General features: G+C 39.6%; 1 protein-coding gene and 1 pseudogene across 1 annotated transcript; both read left to right on the top strand.

Moving 5' to 3' along the window:
- The first annotated feature begins 1,673 nt into the window (after positions 1-1,673).
- LOC146579436 (tripartite motif-containing protein 16-like) lies at positions 1,674-4,051 on the top strand (annotated as a pseudogene).
- A 1,241-nt stretch (positions 4,052-5,292) lies between these two features.
- Positions 5,293-22,961, top strand: LOC146579435 (protein NLRC3-like). The gene is made up of 12 exons (XM_085269188.1): positions 5,293-5,319; positions 5,473-5,565; positions 7,088-7,114; positions 7,309-7,431; positions 7,787-7,909; positions 12,923-12,986; positions 14,351-14,570; positions 14,668-16,462; positions 16,722-16,895; positions 17,555-17,728; positions 21,641-21,687; positions 21,982-22,961. Exons 3-12 carry the CDS (start codon positions 7,107-7,109, stop codon positions 22,524-22,526), a joined length of 3,273 nt encoding a protein of 1,090 aa, XP_085125314.1. The 5' UTR covers positions 5,293-5,319; positions 5,473-5,565; positions 7,088-7,106; the 3' UTR covers positions 22,527-22,961.
- Positions 22,962-24,153: the final 1,192 nt, after the last annotated feature.

Raw genomic sequence — 24,153 nt, 5'->3', positions numbered from 1 at the left:
ATTCTGGTATTAGTTACAGTTGTTATGGCGATCCTTGCTGACCTCTGATGTTAAAAACAGTATGAGGCTGTGAGCAGGTTAAGAGGCTCATATCTGTGCAGTTTCCTTCATTGATGTAGAGGTGTGTGTGTGTGTGTGTGTGTGTGTGTGTGTGTGTGTGTGTGTGTGTGTGTGTGTGTGTGTGTGTGCAGACAGTGAGCAAGAAGACGATGCAGAGGATGATGAAGGTGAAGACAGCAAAGAAAATGAAGGTCACCCTGAGGGTGGTGAAGGATGAGGAGAGGACAGATTTCTTACATTTCAATTCTTTAGCTTTTTTATACCAGGGGAATCATAAATACTTCAGTGATGTAAATAATGCTCTCAGAAGCTGGAAACTCCAAGCAAAACTCACTGAACCATAAATAACTGTAGATTACAATATGATGAGAAATGAGGGCTGAAATGTGAGGAGGTTTCAGACGGTGCAGACTTATGGACGTATCATAGATTTGTATTAAATGTGGTTTATGAAAAGTTCATTACTGCTTTGTAGATTTGCCCTCATTAACATACTGTCTGACCTGCTGACTTACACAGGTCAGCTTCACTGTTTGATTCTGATAGCTGAGCTGACACAGGCTCTGTGATCTGCTGTAGTTTGTTAGAAATACTTTGACTCACAGAAAAAGCTGCTCAGCTCTTGTTCTGGACACATTTGGGAGAGAACCTGCCTCTGTGTGTAACAGCGCCCCCTGCTGCTCTTGATGATAAATGTGCAGATGCTGATTCTTGCTGTGACTGTTGATCCAACTGGAAGTTCTGTGGTTACAGGTCCAGCTTCCTCCTGTGAAACCTGTACTGGTGAGCTGCTCTTACAGACCACCAAGTTCTAATATCCAGTATCTCCAGGTCACATGTACAAAGCTCCAGTCAGTCACTGGAGACCTTAATATTGACTGGTTCTCACATACCTGTATTTAGCCATGTCCCTGCTCAAGATGATTTTGTGTGATCAACTCGACCATAATAACAGAAAAATACTTTTAAAGAAGGATCAGAGTTTCTTTTTATTCCTGTCAAACATTTATCACATTTTTGTGGAGATGAATGTGTTTGAAAAATCTTTAATTTATTTACTGCCTCATATACCAACTACTACACCTGCTGCACCCTCTCACCTCTGATGGTGTTTGAGGGAGAGAAACAACTGAAATGAACATAAACTTAAATGCAACATAAGCATCATGTCAGTGGCTGCCTTATCTGTATGTTTAGGATCATTATCCTCCTGCATTGACTGAAACTGAAGGACTGTTTGTTAACTTCAGTGAGAACTCGGACATTTCTAAACTGAAGTTTATTTATATAGAAGAAAGTGTTAACAAGCTTAAAAGTTGATGTGAGCAGTAAATAAAAGGGTTAAACACACAGTTTCACTCTCTAACTGCTCCTCTTCCTGGGGTGAAGCACAGCCTGATAACCCTCCCTCTTCTTCCTGCTCTTAAACACAGCACCTCCTCTCTGTCCACGTGTTTCCTCGTTCCCTCCCCTTCAGATCTGCACTTTGAAGATGGGTGTAACCAACATGTGGTGACGTGTAAGAGCTGACAGGTTCCATTCACTGCAGAAACATGTTGTTGAGATCAGAGCTCAGACTAGTTTCAGTTATAAGGAAGAGAAACTCACACAGTCACTGACACTGAGAGGAGAAATGGCACAGAAAGGAGTTCAGCTGGACCGAGAAACCTTCTCTTGTTCCATCTGTTTGGATCTACTGAAGGATCCGGTGACTACAACCTGTGGACACAGCTACTGCATGAACTGTATTAAAAGTTTCTGGGATGAAGAGGACAGGAAGGGAATCCACAGCTGCCCTCAGTGCAGGAAGACTTTCATACCGAGGCCTGTCCTGGAGAAAAACGTCATGTTTGCAGCTTTAGTGGAGCAGCTGAAGAAGACCGGACTCCAAGCTGCTCCAGCTGATCACTGCTATGCTGGACCTGAAGATGTGGCCTGTGATGTCTGCACTGGGAGGAAACTGAAAGCCATCAAATCATGTTTATCTTGTCCAGCCTCTTACTGTGAGAAACACCTCCAACCTCACTATGATGCAGCTCCATTAAAGAAACATAAGCTGGTGGCCCCCTCCAAGAAGCTCCAGGAGAACATCTGCTCTCGTCATGATGAGGTGATGAAGATTTTCTGTCGTACTGATCAGCAGAGTATCTGTTATCTCTGCACAGTGGATGAACATAAAGGCCATGAAACAGTCCCAGCTGCAGCAGAAAGGACTGAGAAGCAGAAGGAGCTCGAGGTGAGACGACTAAACATCCAGCAGAGAATCCAGGAGCGAGAGAAAGATGTGAAGCTGCTTCAACAGGAGGTGGAGGCCATCAATGGCTCTGCTGATAAAGCAGTGGAGGACAGTGAGAAGATGTTCACTGAGCTGATCCGTCTCATCCAGAAAAGAAGCTCTGATGTGAAGCAGCAGGTCAGATCCCAGCAGGAAACTGAAGTGAGTCGAGTCAAAGAGCTTCAGGAGAAGCTGGAGCAGGAGATCGCTGAGCTGAAGAGGAAAGACGGCGAGCTGGAGCAGCTCTCACACACAGAGGATCACAACCAGTTTCTACACAACTACCCCTCACTGTCAGCACTCAGTGAGTCTACACACTCATCCAGCATCAATATTCGTCCTCTGAGCTACTTTGAGGATGTGACAGCAGCTGTGTCAGAGACCAGAGATAAACTACAGGACATTCTGAGAAAGGAATGGACAAACATCTCACTGACAGTCACTGAAGAGGATGTTTTACTGTCACCAGCAGAGCCAAAGACCAGAGCTGGATTCTTAAAATACTCACATGAAATCACACTGGATCCAAACACAGCACACAGATGTCTGTTATTATCTGAGGGGAACAGAAAAGTAACATTTATGTACCAACAACAGTCTTATTCTGATCATCCAGACAGATTCACTGGATGTTTACAGGTCCTGAGTAGAGAGAGTCTGACTGGACGTTGTTACTGGGAGTTGGAGTGGAGAGGGGGATGAGTTGGTGTAGCAGTCGCATACAAGAATATCAGCAGAGCAGGGACGGGCTGTGAATGTGTATTTGGAAACAATAACAAATCTTGGGCATTATATTGGTACTCAGGAAGTTTTAAATTTTGGCACAACAATGTCCGAACTGTCCTCTCAGGTCCTCGGTCCTCCAGAGTAGGAGTGTACCTGGATCACAGAGCAGGTATTCTGTCTTTCTACAGCGTCTCTGAAACCATGACTCTCCTCCACAGAGTCCAGACTACATTCACTCAGCCGCTCTATGCTGGACTTTATCTTGGACTTGAAGCCACTGCAGAGTTGATTAAAGTCAAACAGAGAAGACAGGTTCATGTTGATCCCTGACCATTATATGTACTTGTGTAGTTTCTAAATGAGGCTTTACATTTTAGAAGCTGAGAAGTTCAGTGGTCCATTGATGTGTGAAAATAATATTGCACTGATTCAAACTGTACTTACATTTATATACCTTACATCAATATAAATCTGAATGTGTTCTTATGGCTGATAATCATGTGAGTTTAAATGATACTACTCTTCATATTCAGCATGTTTGAAATCTGTCATCAGTCTGGTTAGTGCTTTTATTCTGTAGTTGCTGTAGTGGGTTGTCAAATGCAACAATATATTGGAGCTGCAGTGATTCATCAGTTAGTCAATGATTAGAGAATTGATTGTTTTATCATTATTTTAGTCACATTTAAAGCTGGTTCCAGTTTCTGAAATGTGAAGATTGTTGATTTTCTTGATCATATATGACTGTAAATTTAATGTGTTTGAGGTTTGAACCCTTAAAATGTAATAAAAAATTTAATCTTTGAGGTTTTTTATATTGTTATTATTGTATCTAGAGTGATGACATTTAATGTCATTTTTCAGATACAGAGACACGTGAAGAAACCAAATCACACAATAATGAAGTGAACACATTTATAGTCAGTGTTCAAGATGATGGATAGAAATGAAAATCATGGAGCATTTATGCATTTTTACGTCTGTGTCACAGAAACTGTTCAGCTATTCTTTGTTTATTAGTCTGTTTATCAGGAACTTCTGTTGATTTTATATGTAAAGGATTTTTCTTCTATCACTGAACCTTTTAAGGGTTTTCTCTTAGTAGTTTTGGGGAGTTTTTAATTAGATTTACAGCTTCAGAATAACTTTGTGATGTCAGATTAGAAAGTCTGTGTCCAACCCTGGTGTTTGATCAGATGTTTGATCCCTGCAGGGTTGGATTTTTTTCTATGAATGTTGAATTTGTTGTATTTGATTTGAGTTGGATTTTTACTGATGGATGATTCGTTGTAAAAAGTGGATCTACCAACAGTTTATTTTTTTGAACAAAGGTTCTTCTACGAGAATGTGAGTGTGTGCGTACCTGTGTGTGCATGTGAGTAAGTGTGTGTGTGTGTCGTAACAGTTAAAGCACTGGGTGTGTGTCTCTGTATATGTGACTTCCTGCCGGTCATAAAAGTCCATCTCCTCTCCAGACCATAATTAGACCATGTGACACTTATGAGCTTTTATTACATTCGGGGACAACAAGGGTAACAGACTTCTCCTCTCTTTCCTATCTGTTCCATACAGTCCCAGCATCCCCCAACTGTAGCTTCCTGTCTCCTTTTATGACAGGCAGACCCCCAGTGTCAATAAATTCCTCTCCCTCTACACAATTACACACACTCTCAGGCCTATAGCTAAACCAAACTAAAACACACACACATTCACAAACCCTTCCCTATTCCTCTGATCTACAGCTCGACCATCTCATCTAAGCAAATTTAAGCTCATTATATTCTAATAATTGTTTTCTTGTACTCACAAATGGAGTTTAAGTTTGTTTGGGATCTGAATTGCTCTGTAGTTTATATCACAGGAGCACATCTCAGATTTGTTTTAATGTCATCAGGAGGCTGGCTTTATCTTCCCAGCAGCCTCTTGTACACAGAAAGGGTAAATTTGTGTGTTACAAGAACAACACACAAATAGATTACACACATTTTTTTCCTCCTGTACATCTTTCCTGTTTTACTGTTCTCTTCAAACATTACTCATGAAACCACCCCAAAATAACAACAGCGCCTTTCTTGGACGTTACTGAAAACTGAACTGAAGCTGCAGTGAACACAAACAGAGGAACAAACTGGCTGATGTAACCTGACCCCAGGCAGCCGGGCGTGACGGCTGTGTTTGCATATGAAACTACACTTGGTTCCGTGTCCTGTAAGGACTGATGAAACAGGTACAGAGTGAAAGAAGGACACACAGCAAACGTATGTATTTTACCTTTTATTCATTTTCTGTCCTGCTACTAATGAATTATTAGCCAGACAGCTTTCTTGTGAACGATGTTAAATATTTCTGTTAGTACACATCATCATGTGAAGCTAAGGTTGATTATATGGGATAATGTTGTCCTCTGAAAGGGACCACAAAACATTTGAGAACCTCTTTTCTGGACCGAGGAGACTGAAGGTTTCCCACTGCAGGCAGAACAGACTCTGTCAGAAGGACTAAAGGTGAGACATGAACCATTAATTTGTTTTGTTTTTTGTTCTGTTTTGTTTTCAGACATTTGTTATTTAAGCTCATCATGGCTGACATGATTGTTAATGCCTCTGGTTGATGAGCTCTCTGTGTAGTTTATCATATTTGATTCGGGTTGGTTGGTTGGTTTTTCAATGGTGCCACAAAAAAAAATCCTATGTCGCAGGTCTCCACAACTCTGAAAGTCTCCGTGTGATCAACACCAAATACATATTGTGGTCTAAACCAATCTGAGATAGTCAGGAGCAGGACCTCTCTGATTGGCCGTGGTCAAAAATTCCTGTAGTCCTTCACGTGTACGTTTGAAAGTGCAGGTGGATAGAGAGAGGTGAGTAGCTTGAATAAAGTGATAGCAGGTGAGAGCAGGTAAACGGATTCCACACAAAGACGTAAACACAGAGCGCGGACCCGACGCATCAGAATCAGCTTTCTCTTTCTCGGCTTTCTCACTCGACGGCCTGTAAACGGACACGCCGTCAGGGCTGGAAGCTGACAGCTCACTGATTCTGATCCGTCCCTGATTCTGGGTAGTGAAATGTGTAATTCAAAACTTTGTCAGGACACAGAGTCCTACAGTTCTTACGAAAATTATTATTCAATTAAAATGTTAAACACTCTTCAGTAAGTGGATAATTTATGTTTTGCTGTTTAAAACTTTCACTTGATAGATGAAATTCAGTAGCCAGGGGCAGGAAATTTAGCCAAACATCAGAACAAAGCAGTGACATTATAAACTTGTTTTACTAGTCGGACAGTGTGGGCGTGTCATCCGGTTACAGTGAGCAGCTGTATTCAAATCATTAACATCTAAGAAATAAACAAGGAAGTGAGCTCCAGAATAAAACACACTGATGGTGGACACTTGGTGAGCTTTGAATTATTTTTATTTTGTTTATTTTCTTTGTTTCTTTCATTTTTTGTTGTTTATAAAATTATTTTTAATGTATCATTTTAAGATGTGTCTTTAAATCCTGCAGTGGTTACACACAGTCTGGAGGGAGGGGAAAATAGCTGAAGTAGAGGATGCTTTCTAGAATGTGTGTTATGTACCAGGAAAATACTTTTACTTAAATACAGACTCAAACTCCTGAAGCATAAAGTGATGAAGGGAAGTAAGACAAGACCTTAATAGAGAAAGAACAGAATCAAAACTTATCCCAGTGCAGACAGCAAAGAGCTGCAGACAGACGGTGTTCAGGAACATGATGAATAAATTAATCTTTGATCTGATTTATATTATATGTTTGTTTGTATTTTTGTTCCATTTAATCTTTTGTTTGAAAAGTGTGATCATCACAATGATTGTTTTTTGACTCTTTGATGGTCAGATTGATTTTTTTGACAAACAATGAAACCTTAATTATAAAGTAATATAATATAAAAGTATAATTATGATGAAACAGGTCACCACCTTGTAGCTATCAAATATCTCAATAAACAGAAATAAAGCCAAGTTATAATCTGTGTTTTATTCTCACTTTTCTCTTCCATCAGGTGACTGCAGGTTACAAACATGGAAAGGTATCACACTCTAAACCTTGCATTATCTTCACTGCTAAATACGAAAATGATTTCAAACTACATGCAGTAACTTCATCATCTGCTCTCTCTTTTGCTAATTCATTTTAACCCTGAAAGGTTTTTCCAATATATGTTTCACCTGGAGAGTAAAAAATGGTAGATATATAACCTTTCCTGATTCCTTTCCTCACCAGAGGACCAGACTCTCCTGAACATGAACCTGAGCCGAGTCTCAGCTCTGTAACAAAGAGGAAGAGAAACACTCAACAGGAAGACCGTCCTGACTTTAAAAGCAGGAAATTGTCTCCTGATGCAAAGTAAGAGTTAACTGAATGGATCCAGGAGTAATCAGTGAGAAGCTTTAGTTTGCCACATGTGTATCGTTTATTATTATTATTATTATTATTATTATTATTATTATTATTATTATTATTATTATTATTATTATTGTTGTTGTTGTTGTTGTTTTATTGATGTGTTCGTAAAAAGAAGAAAACACAGCAACAAACAGACTAAAAAGAACAGAAGTCATTTGTTGTGAAGAGCATCAAACTTTTTAGCTTTATTGTAATATTATTACTGTGGCTAGATCCAAGTTTATTCAGTACTTTTTGTGTCAGAAGGCTAAACATGTAATTTCTCTGCCTGATGGTCTTTTTCTCCGTTCACCAGGATCACTGAGACACCAGATGCCCTTGAACCTGAACCTGGACCCAGCTGTGTGTCTTTGAAGAGTGATCAGTCAAAGGGTTTCATCTTCCACTTTAAAGGAACAAAACCGGCTGCTGCTGAGGAGTAAGAAAGTTCACACCTACCTTAAAGCTATGTAGTGCATCTAGCCTCAGTCCTGAAATTTAGGACCTCTATGAGTAAGACTGAAAGACTGCTTTTTTTTTTAATCTATCATAACAGCCCTGCATTCCCTGCATTGGCCATCACGCTGATTATAATTTATGTGGTAATCAGCAGAAATGGGTCAGCAATTAGTCAGTTTGACTCTGATACTGTGGGTGCTCGTTTTGCTTAGGAAGGTGAAATGATCTACAGCTGTCTGTGTGGTGCTGGAAGCCACGATACAAGCTGCTGGAAATCTTTAAAATATGTATAAAAGTGCTTCAATGCTTCCTTTATATTCCAGCTTAAGCATGGACCACCCTTGATCCATGTTATCATAATCTCATAATTCATAGTGACCATCCCAGCATTCATAAAAATCATTAACAAAACTGGTTGTTACAGCCCAGTCTAGGGGTACCGAAACAAAACATAAAGGTTAGGAAAGATGTGACCCCGCCCTGGTCCCCCAAACCATACCCAGAAGCCAAATCTTTGAAGTTAACGGTGGTTTATTTGTGGCTAAACTGAAAACTTAACTCCGGGGTGAACAAAGGCCAAAATAACAAGCTAAGTCAGGAAAGGAGGTGCTATCTAAAATCCTAGATGAATCAAAAACCAAACAAAAGACAAGTGCTACGCCTACCTCCCTAACTGAAATAAACAGGAGATAATAATACAAGAAAAAATAAGGCAGCTCACCCCTTCTGTTTCAGTGCCTTTACAAGTGAAAACTAATTTACACACTATATACAAACTCTGTGAATCTCAGGACTAACACACAAATCACAGGGTTTGGAAGCCAGGTTCAGGTCTGCCACATGATGAGGGAACTCCAACTCTATCAAGACAATCTTCCATTCCAGGAAGAGGAGAAGAGTCAGGTAGTCAAATATAACTTTTAAAAACACCAGCATAAGCTCATGAGGCCTTGATGGTAAAAAAACAAAAAAACAAAACTACATTTCTGCAAAAATGACATCACTTCCGGTTTCGGGCAGGTCATGGCGGGCATGTGATAGTTCGTGCTGATGGACGTAGGAAGTGTTACAAACAGCTGATCGGATTGGCATAGCGTGTTTCTGGAATATTATGTTTTTGTTGCTACAAGTGCTTTTTATGCAGTTTTTGCAAAGCTATATGTAGAAGGAAACTTTGACCGAGGACAAGCTGATGGCACAAGATGTAAGTACAACTCTTCGGTTTCATATGCAAAAAATAATATTGTGCTAGCTCACGTGGTTGCAGTGCTACCGGGATTTAAAAATAGTTACGCAAAACGGAGCGTGCACGCTCTGACTGGCTTTAAAGGGTTAAGGACCGTAGAGCGAGACAAAGTGTCTGCAACAGGAACGGATGGTCTTTTATAAGACAGCACATATCGTTCTGGGCAGCGTCATCTAAATGTTTTTGGTGGGATTTTAAATTGTCTAATATTTCAGAGTTTCTGAGTCGGGAGCAACTCTCAGCACAAACGAAAACTAAGCCATCACTTTTTGGATTATACTGAGACAAAGACACTGGTACCAATACGGGCAGGGATGACGGCACAGCATGGGATGAAGAGGAGTTTACACCGACACTGTAAACAAAATAAGACTTCATCAGGTTGACGTGACACAAACGTTTTCTCCTATGGTCTGGGGTACCTATAACATAATCTCTGTCACTATGTCTGTGAAGGTTCTCAGTCTTCCAGGTCATCGTAGTCAAAGGAGCTTGCAAAGAAAAGCGTCTGGACTTCTTTAAGTTACTTGAAGACGTTTTACCTCTCATCCGAGAAGCTTCCTCAGTTCTAAGGTCAAATGGTGGAGAGTCCCAGATATAAACCTAGTGGGAGTAACCCCCCACAGAGGGACAAAAGGACCCCCTGATGATCCTCTAATCGCCTGAGCCAAGGTGTGAAACTGGGTGTGGGTCCCAATCAGCCAGAGTTTTGGGTGAGTTCATTGTGAAACCTGGCCCCACCTTATCATGCGAATTCCTGAGATCAGATGGCCCAGGATGTGAGTGGGCGTTAAGGCGTCTGGCCTCTTCCTTTGAAAGAGCCAAACAGGAAGAGTACCCAGCAGCTGTGGCTACACTGTAGCTTGCTATCACCAGTGTGAATGGGTGGATGATTGTGTATAGTGTAAAGCGCTTTGGGGTACTTAGGACCAAGTAAAGCGCTATACAAATACAGACCATTTAAAGGGTTAAAGAACATATGTAATCTAACACGTTTTGATTTGGGATAACTGTCTGAGGGATATCTCTTTGAGCAGTCACAAATGACCACGCACTGTGTCCAAACACCAGCTCTGCGGGACTGAAAATCGTCGACCCCTGCACACTCTCTGTCACTGCTAGAAGGAGAAGTGGCAGACCCTCATCCCACTCTCTTCTTGACTTGAGGCAGAACCTCCCCATCATGGCTTTTAATGTTTGGTGGAAACCCTCAAGCGCACCCTGTGATTTGGGATGATACGCACTGGATTTTTGATGCGTTACGCCAAGAAATTTCAAGACCTGAGCAAATATCTTGGACATAAAATTTGATCCTTGGTCCGTTTGAACAGATTTTGGCAACCCGAAAGTGGAGAAAACGTTTACTAGCGCTCTGACAACAGCTTTGACTTTGAGAGTGCGTAACAGAATAGCCTCTAATTCCTAAATGTCCGGAGAAACTGTCATGTGCAAGACTGAGTACCTGGGGTCAGAACTTTTGCGATACAGCTATCTGTTGAAAAACATTCCAGTCAAGATCATTAAATGAGGGAGGGTGCCATTTACGCATTAACATGTCATTTTCAATGCTGTAAACTCAGGGATTTTGATCGCTGGAATTTGCAGCAAGTAGACATTTGGCCAGAGTTGGATCATTTTGTTCCGCAAGGACAAAATCTGCTTTGTTTACCTCAAAAGTCAGGTCTGGTGTAGCAGGTAGCAGGCTATCAGACACACATTTTTCTGTTTTTTCCACTGATGGTTCAACTTTCTCAGGATCATCTTCACAGCATAGAAAAGAGTCAGACAAATCAACGTCACCGTATTTGCGCTTGTGCGCACGTGTGACAACACAGGCAAGCAAGACCTGAATAGCAGCAGGAGTGGTGATGAGCAATCAGCCACCGTTAGCTCTCCAATCAGGAAGGACCTGTAGATTCTTAAAGACATAGCACAGAAGAAAACTCTAGCCGGCCAGGGCCGTAACATTGATAAAGGACCACATTAGGGCTGGGTATCGTCACTGATTTCTAGAATCGATTCAATTCCGATTCACAAGGTCCCGAATCGATTCGATTTAATTCGATTTAATTCGATTTAATTCGATTTAATTCGATTCGATTTAAATCTGGGAAATTTTGACAGTCAGAAATATTATAATTCAGAGCAGTACATTTACATATTTTTGTATCAATAAAAAGGAAGCTGACACACGCAAGACTTTATCACAGGTGTAAGCGTCACAGCAGATGCCTTTGTGTCAAAGCAGCTGAAGATAAAACACAGAAAAACATGAAGGTGATTTTCCTGGCCTGGGATTTTATAAAAATATTCTGCAGTACATCAAAAACGAAAGAAAACCATTAATCAACATATGAACATTACCTCTGACGTTACAGCGGTTTTATTACAGACACGGTTAAGCGTTTTGCATTTTGAATAATTTTAAAAAGTTTAAATTTGTTCAGTATTGAACAGCAGAAATTAGGTTTTCTTTTCGGAAGAATGTAAAACGGAAAAAAACAGCGGCCGACAGCGCTGTAAACAACAGTAGACTTGTGCGTAACAAGCAAGCGAATAATGAAGAAAGGGAAACTGTTCGAGAGAGAGAGAGAAAGCTGTGCATCGTGGTGGAAGCAAAACAGTAAAAGTCAGAGTGAATTCATGACGATGTTTATGTGAAGCGTTTGGATCTTTTGCTGCTGGTTCAGTCAATATTGTTTGGAGAGACATCAAACTAACAGCTTTAGAATCGGCTCATAAAGGGCGTGAACACAAAGCGCGGACCCGCCGACAGATCAGAATCAGCGAGCTGTCGGCTTTCAGCCCCGACCGTGAGAAAGGCGACATCTAACTGATTCTGATCCGCGGGTCACGCTGTGTGTTTAAGTCTATGTGCAGAATCCCTGTACCTGCTCTCATTTACTGTCTTAACTGTTTGGTGGTTCTTGAAATTTTGTGAGATGTCACCAGAGATTCTGGCATTTCGGGCAAAATAAATTTATATTAAAAAAATCAATTCAGGATTTTAATGAATCGATTTTACGTTATCCAAGCCAGAATCGATTTTAATCGATGAATCGATTATAAAAACCCACCCCTAGACCACAGCAAATCTTTTTTTTTTTTTTTTAACCTTAACATTGATATTTTTCTGCATGAAATAACACTGCAAAGTGCATTGGGATGTAATAAGACGATAATATTAATACTATTAATAATAATAATAATGATAATAGATTGCATTTATATAGCGCTTTTCGAGACCCTCAAAGCTCTTGATCATTTTGTACTTCACCGTCTGGACACTGAACACCACAGATGTAGATGTATTGTAGGCAGATTCAAGGTGTCATCATGTGCTTTTTTATTTTTTTAGGTGTATTCTTAGTTTTCTCCTCAGAAAATATTCAGCTGTTCCTCGAAGATGCTCTTTCTTGCTACTGGTATTGTAAACACACAAAGGCCATTTTTTAATAAAACTCTTCAACATAAAAATATGAATCTGACTTTTTTTCTTTTTGCAATGTACAGAGCATATCTATAATGGTCAGTACAAGAACACACTTTGGTGTCACTGACCTGTTAGTTGGACTAGTGGAGTCCAATAAATGAATAAATAAATAAGTGTGTAAACTGACACAATAGATTTGTTACAGCACAGTTGTGCTTGTTTTAATCAGGATGATCATCAAACAGCAGAAGAAGAAATCATTGGCTTGTATTTATGTGCAAAATGGTTCTAATTTCTTCATGATGTCTCCACAGAGCTGATCAGGAGAGTCTTCATCATGCCCAGCAGCATCAAACCAATCTGGACTCGGTGTTTAAGGTTTGTACATGTACACCTACCTGTTTTTTTAAATTGTTTTCATGTTGCTCAGTCCAATATTCATCATAACTTAATGGCAAAATAACAAACATACTCCAACAGTGAATCACTTTATTAATACTTATAAAGCACTTTTCAAAACAAAGTTTTGGGAACATAACATGATCCGCAAATAAGGTGCAAGTACACTGCACAGCCACGTGATTAACAGTAGTTACCACGCCTAGCTAGCTGCATCTTTCTGTCAACAACCTCCATTTTAGACCCACCTACAGACACGTTACTGGACAGACGTCACATGCAGTAAATTTGGGCCAATGTGGGTTTTGGCCTTGCAACGTCTGATTGGTTGAAGTGATGTGAACGTGGCATCATTGCTATTGGCTCAAATGATTAAAAAGAGGTGTCAATCATGCAAATTGACCAAAAGAGACCAAATTCACAGCCCCTCAGAGTTTAAAGGACCTGTTAATAAAATTAATTCATTTCTGCTCTTAAATACCTAAAAAATTCAACTGGCATGGTGTCCAATTGTGTGCCAAAATTAGACATTTTTGTACAACGTCTGGATATTCATGTATTGACTAGGCTGTAATTTTTCACTGTTTCACTTTACAAACATAAATCTTTGCACAGATGATGTTTATATGTTGGTTACTGAATTTATGTAATGAAATGTGAACTGAGGCATATTTTTTAAAGGGTTATATGCAATTACTATTATTTTTTTAAATTAGGCGAGGATAAAATCTACTTGCTTTTTCTGTGTTCCAGTCTCAGTAACTTTGACACAGTAATATCTGCTTCGATATATACACCTCTGATGAAATTTCACAAGTGTTAGCTTTATTTTGATACCAAGATTCTAAGGACAGAGTTTGTAATTGCAGAGAAATAATTATTTAAATTTGGGCATTGCATTTTCAACCAGGAATCTCAGAAACCCCTTTGGGGTTTAAGAGGTTAAAAAAATCAGTACTAATGATTACTTAATTTAATTTATGTTATTATTTTATTATTTTCTATCACCTAAGTCACTCTATAACACTACCGGCGCGCCAGAAAGTACTTACGGTGTACTTATTTATCACATTTCTGTCAGAAATGTAAATTTCTGAAAATGTCGTTACATCAATAAGAACCAAAATGACACACTTATTATCCTTATCTTATAACAATGACATTTTGGAATTATATATTTTTTCTCTGACAGAAGTTTTAATTTAATTAGTTAACTGCATATCTTTTAATGCTGTATTTCTGTTAAATTGAAAACACACAAAAAAACAAATCTGTAAAAAAGTATTTTTTACTATGAAGATCTGATTTTTTTATGAATTCAGATTGTGTCATTTATTTTCCAGATGCTGGAAGAAAACATTATCACTTTTGTGAAGAATGAACTAAAGAAGATGCAGAATGATCTGAATCCAGATTATTCAGAGTGTCAGAGAGATGAAGAGGAGGTGTTGGGCAGTGAGGAAGAGAAGCAGAGAAGGAGCAGCAGAGAGGCATTTCTGAAACTTGCAGTTAACTTCCTGAGAATAATGAAACAGGAGGAGCTGGCTGACTGTCTGCAGAGCAGTGAGAGGATTTCTCTTCATAAATTCAGTCTTTACAGGAATGAAATTGTCACATTTTCTATAATCATCACACTCGTGTTTCTGGTGCTTTCCTGTAGAAAATCCTGATCCACTTTGTGAGAATATATTTAAATGTAACCTGAAGAAGAAGTTCCAGTGTCTCTCTGAGGGGATTGCTAAACCAGGAACCCAAACCACTCTAAATGAGATCTACACAGAGCTCTGCATCACAGAGGGAGGGACCGGAGAGGTCAACACTGAACATGAGGTCAGACAGATTGAAATGTTTTCCTGGAAACCAAACAGACCAGAAACAACAATCAGGTGTGAAGACATCTTTAAAGCTTTGACTGAAAGAGACAAACCAATCAGAACAGTTCTGACCAAAGGAGTGGCTGGCATCGGGAAAACATTCCTGACACAAAAGTTCACTTTGGACTGGACTGAAGACAAGACCAACCAGGACATCCAGTTCATTTTTCCATTCCCATTAAGAGAGCTGAATTTACTGAGGGATAAAAAGTTCAATTTAGTGGGACTTATTCATCACTTCTTCACTGAAATCAAAGAAGCAGGAATCTATAACTTTAAAAAGTTCAAAGTTGTGTTCATCTTTGATGGTCTGGATGAGTGTCGACTTCCTCTGAACTTCCACATCACTGAGATCCTCACTGATGTTACAGAGTCCACATCAGTGGATGTGCTGCTGACAAACCTCATCAGGGGAAAGTTGCTTCCTTCTGCTCACATCTGGATAACCACACGACCTGCAGCAGCCAATCAGATCCCTGCTGAGTATATAGACATGGTTACAGAGGTCAGAGGGTTCACTGACCCACAGAAGGAAGAGTACTTCAGGAAGAGACTCAGAGACAAGGAAGAGGCCAACACCATAATCTCTCACATCAAGAAGTCACGAAGCCTCCACATCATGTGTCACATCCCAATCTTCTGCTTGATAACTGCTACAGTTCTAGAGAGTTTGTTAAAAACCAAACAGGCTGGAGGAAAGCTGCCCAAGACACTGACTGAGATGTACATTCACTTCCTGGTGGTTCAGACCAAAGTGAAGAACATCAAGTATGATGGAGGAGCTGAGACAGATCCTCTCTGGAGTCCAGAGAACAGGAAGATGATTGAAGCACTGGGGAAACTGGCGTTTCAGGAGCTGCAGAAAGGAACCCTGATCTTCTATGAATCAGACCTGACAGAGTGTGGCATTAATGTCAGAGAAGCCTCAGTGTACTCAGGAGTGTTCACACAGATCTTTAAAGAAGAGAGAGGACTGTACCAAGAGAAGGTTTACTGTTTTGTCCATCTGAGCATTCAGGAGTTTTTAGCTGCTCTTCATGTCCATCTGACATTCACCAACTCTGGTATCAACCTGCTGGAAGAAGAAGAAACAGCCTCAGTGCAGACTGACAAATCTTCAGAAAGATATTTCTACCAGAGTGCTGTGGACAAGGCCTTACGAAGTCCAAATGGACATCTGGACTTGTTTCTCCGGTTCCTCCTTGGTCTTTCACTGCAGACCAATCAGAATCTCTTACAAGGCCTGCTCAAACAAATAGGAAACAGCTCACAGATAAATCAGGAAACAGTTCAGTATGTTAAAAAAACGATGAACGGCGCTCTCTCTCCAGAGAAAAGCATCAATCTTTTCCACTGTCTGAATGAATTGAATGATGACTCCATAGTGAAGGAGGTCCAGCATCAACTGAGTTTAGGACAACTGTCTAAAGTTGATCTCTCTCCTGCTCAGTGGTCAGCTCTGGTCTTCATCCTACTGTCATCAGAAGCAGATCTGGATGGGTTTGACTTGAGGAAATATTCAGCTTCAGAAGAGGCTCTTCTGCAGCTGCTGCCAGTGGTCAAAGCCTGTAAGAAAGTCCAGTAAGTATCCAGTTTAATCCTGGCAAGATATTGCTTTAACCCTCTCAAGGCAGGCGTTGCAGATTTGCAACACTTAAAAGCTAACAACCTGATTACCCCACATACATATTTTATATGTATAAATTTTTTTTTTACTCAGAAGTACCACTGCAGGTATTCTTTTGTGTTTTAGCAACAGAAACTTAATTTGAGCCTGAGAGAGTTAAAGTGTTTATTTGAAATGGTTGCAAAGTTCACTGATATACTGATATGTTTCTAGGTTGAGCGGCTGTAACCTCACAGAGAGAAGCTGTGAAGCTCTTTCCTCAATTTTAAGTTCTCAGTCCTCCAGACTGAGAGAGCTGGACATGAGTAACAACAACCTCCAGGACTCAGGAGTGAAGCCTCTTTGTGTTGGACTTGGGAGTCCACACTGTGTGCTGGAAACTCTCAGGTTAGCTGACTTTTTGTTTCAGAAGATTTGGATATTTCACAACAACTGTCATTATTTTATATATTTAAGACATAGGTGTCAAACTCTGGCCCGCGGGCCAAATTTGGCCCGCAGCCTACTTACATTTGGCCCGCGAAGCCATACCAAATTACTATCAGAGCTGGCCTACTGGTATTATACAGCTAATATATATATTGTTTAGTATTAAGCTTTGCTTGTTCCATATTCAGTTTTTCAGCAAAACGTGTTTGAGTCCAAAAGAAAAGATTCATTCTTATATCTGGAGGAATATATATATTTCAATACATATTAACGTTATCCCGCGACTTTGTTCCAGTTTTGAATTTTGGCCCACTGTGTATTTGAGTTTGACACCCCTGATTTAAGATGTTGTTTCTCTTCTGGTGTAAGCTCTGAAAGAGCACAGTAGAAGAAAAAGACACACACACACACACACACACACACACAAACATAACTTTATTTATGTCTGTCCATCATAGTATAAAATAAAATGTAATAATATTTTTTCCATGTTTTTAAACAGAGTCCTTAAAAGCCTTTTTCAAAACTACTTTAACTGAAATCAGAATCTGTTCATATGACTGCATGTGCATCATCAAATGCAGAGCAGTTCCTTACATTGTTGTATGTGTTTTAAGGTTGTCAGGCTGTCAGATCACAGGAACAGGCTTCACCTCTCTGGCCACAGCTCTGCGCTCCAATCCCTCCTTTTTGAAAGAGCTGGACTTGAGCTATAATCATCCAGGAGACTCAGGAATGAAGCTTTTGTCTGCTCAACAGCAGGATCCACATGTGAAACTGGACATACTCTGGTAGGAAAACAGGAAATAAAGCTGAAAATATATTTTTTTCTCCAACATTTTGTAAGGAAGAGCAGATATTTACTTGAATTCATTTAAGGGTTTATTGTAACCACTGACCTGATGGCCCGTAATATAGTCTGTATGTCCAGTCAAATGGGCAACTGTGTGGCTGAATGACTCAGAACCAATCACAGTAAAGCTCACCTGTGAGTCAAAATCACAAAATCAATCATCTCTAACATTTTCTTGTCTTGCTGGTCAAAGGTGGTGCTCAAACATAACCCAGCTGTCACAGTCTTTGCCAAGCAGTTGCATACTGTGATATCATTCACAATAAGTGGTAATCTTGTTGATCTGCTTTAGCTCAGTGGGTGAACAGGCGACCATATGCCGTATGGCCGGAGAGCAGTAGGCCTGGGTTCAAGCAGCCTTTTGCTGCTTGAATCCTCTTCCTCTCACCACTTTCCTGTCTATCTACAATATATCTATCCAATTATGGACAAAAAAGTAAAGTAAGTGATAACCTTAACTCTAAGTTTACCTTAACCTTTAATTCAAGAGAGAGGCAAAACTGACTTTTTTCAAATTAGTTTTTGCTCTGTATCAGATCGATTATTTTCTTTGTTTCCAGACTGCCAAGTTTTGAGAAAATAATTGACTAAAAACAAATAAGGCTGGGATCATGATGAGTTAGGCCTCAAACAGTGTTTAAAATCAAATGAAATAGGCACCCACAACCTTATGACTGCATGACCTTGCAACCTCATTAAGGTTGACAATTGAGATTGTGCATTTCAATAAAAGATTGAGGTATTTACCCCAATCACATCCCATCAGGTTTCATCATCATTGCCCACGAGCGTTGCTCTCTCTCATTGTGTGTAAAGGTCGGCTGTGTGGCAAGATTAGTTAGACCCAAAATGCAGGACATGAGAAACAAGGTGATTAAAAGGAAGCTTTATTGCTGAGCTTAACAAAATACAAATTAAAGTTGCTCAGGAAATGCAGAAATACACAAGGAGGAATACACAGCTTGAGGGAGAATGTAACAAATAGCTTGGGATGGGACCCTTGATACTGATGTTTGAAACTGTGTCGATCTTATGAAGTTCAGTTGTTTTACTACACTGCTTTAAAGTGTTGCTCACAACACCAACATCACATAACCATCGTGTTATAGGCCTTCTATGGGGTCTATTTTATACAGAAAAGTAGAGACTGGAGACATAAGTTGTGGAGGCTCTTCCTTGTCTTTCTATTACACAGAATTTTATACCATTGTTTTCTGTTCATTTATACACACGTTCCTCTTTCCTTCAGTCATTCCTCTTGTGACAAAAAACATCATATTCAATCAGGTTCACATGTTAAACCCACTTGGTCGCATTGTTTTTTTCACAAGTATAGATCTACAAAATAATGATCTTATATCAGTCTCCTTATTTACAATAAATCTGTAACTAAATCCTGCTTCTGTCCAGCTTCAACAATATCTCTGTGCAGTAATATTAGCACTGCGAATAACCTGCTTATTATAACTGTTACAAACTCTTTATACCTTAAAAGATTAAACACTATATTTGCAAACAATAAACAAACATATTCTATAGTTGTCCAAAAGTAAATATAAACCAGTCTATTTACATTTAGCAATATAATGAGTAAGAATGAGGTTATGTTGAAATCATCAACTGTAAAACTTCTACTAACATCAGGTTAAAATGATGTCTCAGAGCTACATGTGCTACGAAATAAAACAGATGTAGTAAGACCCACCACGTCTTTACACTACAAGTGGAATTGTGGCTCCCATTACAACTGGCGGGAAAGTTTGCTTTCTCTTGATCTATGAAAACACACGTTCTTACAACAGTTGTGGCCTTTAAATCAAGACAGAAAAGGGTTTCTTGCTCTTATATGTGCATCACAGTTAGTTAACTCAAACTACTAACCAGTTTTCATACAGAAAAGTAGAGACAGGAGACAAGAGTTGTGTTCAGTCTGCAGGCTCTTCGTCAACTGAGGTAAGAGCGTTGCAATGGCCTGTCGCACTTACAGCTACTCGCCTTTTGTGGCGATGCCACGCAATCTTCATAACCTCAACTGAAAAGTGCAATACCGCAATGAACCAAAGGCTTTTACATCAGTAAATGTTTCCAGCAGATTACAACTGTGACCATACACTTGTAGGTGTCACAATAGCCAAGTGAGGTTTTGATGTGTTTAACCCTGACAAGTTCTGACAAGTGTCTTTGTCATAGTTCTTGGTCTGCGATGGGGGGTTTGAGTTTATTTTGGGATTGTTGACACTTTACTTTATTAACCTCTTAAGCCCCTTAAGCCTAACTGATCTCCTGCCTTTTGCCCCCGTATCAAGGGGCGTTGGGGTTTAAGAGGTTAAGATGATTTAGGTTTGGGTTTTAGTTTTCCTAATGTCTTTAAGTTTATTCATGTGTCCCCCAGTCATGTCTTTGTGTTTCATCTCGCCTTTCTGTTCCCGTTTTCCCCTCCATGTGTTTCTTTCCATGTCTCCTCTGTCTGTCATGTCCATCCATGTCTCTTTTCCTCAGCCATTATGTCTCTTTGCCTGCTCTGTGTCCCTCCCTCTCCCCCTCTCTGTCTCTCGCTCACTCCCTCTCCCTCCAGGCCTCGTCTCCCTTAGTTGTTCCCATGTTTCTCTCCTTGTGTTCAATCCTTTCTACCTAATCTGTCATGTCCATCCCTGTCTGTTTTCTCCCCCGGCCCCTTTGTCAAGCCTTTGTCTCTTGGTCTGTGTCTCAGTGTGTTTCCTGTTTTATTTTGACAATCTCAAGTTCTGTGTTCAGTGTGTGCAGTTCTGCTTCCTCCTGTCAGATGACACCTAATTCGTTCCTGCTGTGTTCACCATGTTTTTCCACTAGAACAAGTGGGCTGTTTTCCGTTATTTTGCAAATGTACTGTTTATAAGGTTGGTGAAACCTGCAGTCAGCTGAGACTGAAGAAGTCACATGGATGGGTGACAAAACGTTTCTCCCACTGAAAACGCAAAGTCCAGATAAACAGAATTGATTTTTTGATATTATGTAACCCTTTTGTTTCATTTCCCTTTATTACCAGATGTATTGCCATACATGCCAATGTTTTGGGTCAGATTGTTTTCTCAGACTTAGTCTCAGTCTGGAGCCCCAAAAGGTTGATTCTGTTCACCTGGATGTAATGTTTTCAGTGGGACAAACGTTTTGTCACTCATCCAAGTGACTTCTTTAATCTGAGCTGACTGCAGGTTTCCCCAACCTTATATACAGTTCAATGCATAATGACTGAAACTAGCACATCTGAACAATAGGCTGTGAGGAGTTTCCCACTGAAAACGTTACATCCAGATGAACAGAATCAACCTTTTGGGATTTACTTACCTGGATGATTGAGCATGCATCAAGACATCTCAGTCTGGAGCTTACGTGTACCGTTACACCAATAAATGCAGAACCACCGTAATCTTTGGAACAGGATTTTGACTTTCCTACTGTAAAGAAAAAAAAGTGAAGCAAGTAGTTGTTATTTATGCAGAGCAGATATAGTCATGTGAGAAAATTAAGAATTCTTCTTCAAAGTTCCTCTTAAGTTATTCGATTCCTACTCATGGCTAGTGTGAATTGTTTTGCACCGTGTCATTTATACAGGATTTTGGCTTTTTATTTACACGTCTAATTGTTTTTCAATTTGCTCAGGTTGTATTTAGGTAATTTAAGAACCTTGTACAGACCAGTTGGTTTCTTTTTTAAAAAATTTACTTTGATATATAAATCCATAGAACTGAAAGTGCATTGTCGTTTTCATTTTATTATGGGATAAAAGGAAACAAGATTATTTCTCTAGAAAAGATTACTCAGACAATATAAAGGCATGTTTTCACACTAAAAGATAAAGTTCTCATTTCAGTGTGGAGCCTCAAGGAGTCCAGTGGATGAGACCAGGTCTAAGGAAATGTGAGTATTTTTGATGTATCAGTTCTATTTACACCATGTTGTACTGTGTTCACATTTCTTACACTTTAGTTGTACCTCTGCCAAATATATGTAATCATGAATTTTACAAAAAAGTTACATATCTTCTTACTTACTCACTAAGTAGAAACCAATTTCTGATGGTAACACACTCTTAAAAAAATCAAAAACTTTTGCATACCGGATCTTCTTCATACATTAACATGAAAACCATGCAAATAAAATTAAAAGTGTTTATTACAGACCATTTGCACTGTGTCTCACTGTCCCCTTTAGATTTCTGTGACCTGACGCTGGATTTAAACACAGCACACAGGAACCTCAAACTGTCTGACAACAACAAGAAGGTCACACAGGTAAAAGAAGACCAGCTGTATCCTGATCATGATCATAGGTTTCATCACTGGCCTCAGCTGCTCTGTACCAACAGTCTGACTGGTCGCTGTTACTGGGAGGTCGAGTGGAGTGGAGAAGTTCAAATCGGTGTCGCTTGTGTAGGAATTGGACGGAAAGGAGACGGCGATGACAGCAGGTTTGGAAGGACTGATCAGTCCTGGAGTTTCTACTGCAGTGATGATGATGGTTACTTTGGAAATTACAATTACGCATCAATAGTGATCGCTGTCCCCTCCTCGATTGTCTCTCACAAATTAGCAGTGTATGTGGACTACCCTGCAGGCACTGTGTCCTTTTACAGTGTCCTCCCTGACAGACTGATCCACCTGCACACTTTCAACACCAAATTCACTGAAGCACTATATGCTGGGTTTCAGCTAAAGTCACCTGGTTCCACTGTCTCTCTCTGTGACGGCTCAGAGTGAACTTACTGCGACAAGACACATTCTCACATTAGTGTGGAGCACCCAAAATTTAGTAATACATGTACAATGACAATAAAGAGCTATTCTACTCTATTGAGCTTCATTTGTTTACCAAAAATGCTTCTAGATAAATTATGACTTTGTACTTTGTTTAGTTTTTTTAAACTTTCATCTACTGAAACTACTTGACCTGTTAAAGGTTAAGTTTATCTTTGGGATGATGAGCGAAATGCATCTCTGGATCCTCCAGTATGGTGATGCTAGAGCAACCAGGTGTTTTTTGTTTTGTTTTTTTAATAATAGGCAGTGAAATCTCAGAGCATTCTCATTCCCAACACACAACATACCGATGATTTGTCACATAGCATTGATATGTTACGTGTTGTATAAATGCACACTTCATGTGTCAATTTGTATTTTATTCATACATTTGTTATCACAAGAATAAAATCTGTAACAGAGTTTCTATTTGTGTGTTTTATCTGTGAACATGCATGCAAACTGATATTTAAAAAAAGAAATGAAAAAAATCAAACTATTCCTTATTTAATTTTTTACAGATGCTTGTTATTATACTTAAAACATTTAGAGTACATTTTCTAACCTTTAACCAAAAAGTAAAATTATGGAGGACATTTTCACATGATGGCCTTGATTTACCAACAATAAACTTTTAATTTATCTAAATAAAGCAAACCCTCACATATTCATGGAAATGAAAAACTAGAAAACAGCTGTCAGTTTAGAAAAAAAGAGAGAAGCTACTCGTTCCTCTGTTGCCAGAAGAGGTCACTACAGTGGGTGGTTCAACATGTTTGACTTTGCTGAGTTTTACACATGATGCCCTCCCGGACCTAAAATCAAAAACAGTTTCGCACTAATGGTAAATGGACTGATTGTTACACAGCACTTTGCTACGACCCCAAAGCACTTTAAACAACATGTCCCATTCAACCAAACACTTTCTTCTATGCTTTTATCTAATCCCTAACACGGAAGCATTGGAGAGCAACTTGGGGTTAGTATCTTGCACAAGGATATTTGGCATGCAGACTCGTGTAATCAGGGATCAAACCACCAACCTTTCAGTCAGTAGACTGGCTCTACCTCCTGAGTTACAGCCACCACTGAAGCCTAATAACCTGTTTTAGAAGAAGCTGGTCAGGATAGTATGGATTTGTTGGCATCTTCACTTAAAAAAAGGCTGGTTTTATAAATGTAAATGTAGAGGAGTGGAGGCTGATGTAAAAGTACACTGTGATACAGCTCTGAGGTATTTTAAAAGCAACTTATGTATAACAGTAGCAGCAATCTGCAATGTGCACCTACTTTCTATATGTACATAACTGGCCTATTATTTACCAAACAGATTGAGTGAAAGTGCTATAAACAAACCCAAAGGAGCTAGTATTGTTATCTTATCTGTAACTTTGAGGTCACGTGATTTGACCTATGACCTATTTTTTCTCTTAAGGATAGCGATGCAGTGATATGTGCCTGTGTCGTTGAGTCTCAGATGACTTAAGAAGACACTCAAGCCATCCGTTCCAGGTGAACTGAATGATACTGTCATCCTCTGTAGTGCTCATCTGGATACGCCTCAGTGTTAGTCTCACTGTTATAGAAT

Source organism: Mchenga conophoros, linkage group LG3, assembly GCF_057382185.1.
Source record: "Mchenga conophoros isolate Kocher_MC1m ecotype Shallow Benthic linkage group LG3, M_conophoros_male_GT1.1, whole genome shotgun sequence".
In the NCBI taxonomy this organism is placed as follows: Eukaryota; Metazoa; Chordata; class Actinopteri; order Cichliformes; family Cichlidae; genus Mchenga; species Mchenga conophoros.
The sequence above is the reverse complement of the archived record's forward strand: the minus strand, read 5'-3'. Positions and strand labels throughout refer to the sequence as shown.

Excerpts from the sequence above, each read along its gene's own strand:
- LOC146579435 (XM_085269188.1), top strand. Across the intron at positions 16,463-16,721 it reads AAAGCCTGTAAGAAAGTCCA|GTTGAGCGGCTGTAACCTCA; the intron begins GTAAGTATCCAG and ends ATATGTTTCTAG. Across the intron at positions 16,896-17,554 it reads TGTGTGCTGGAAACTCTCAG|GTTGTCAGGCTGTCAGATCA; the intron begins GTTAGCTGACTT and ends ATGTGTTTTAAG.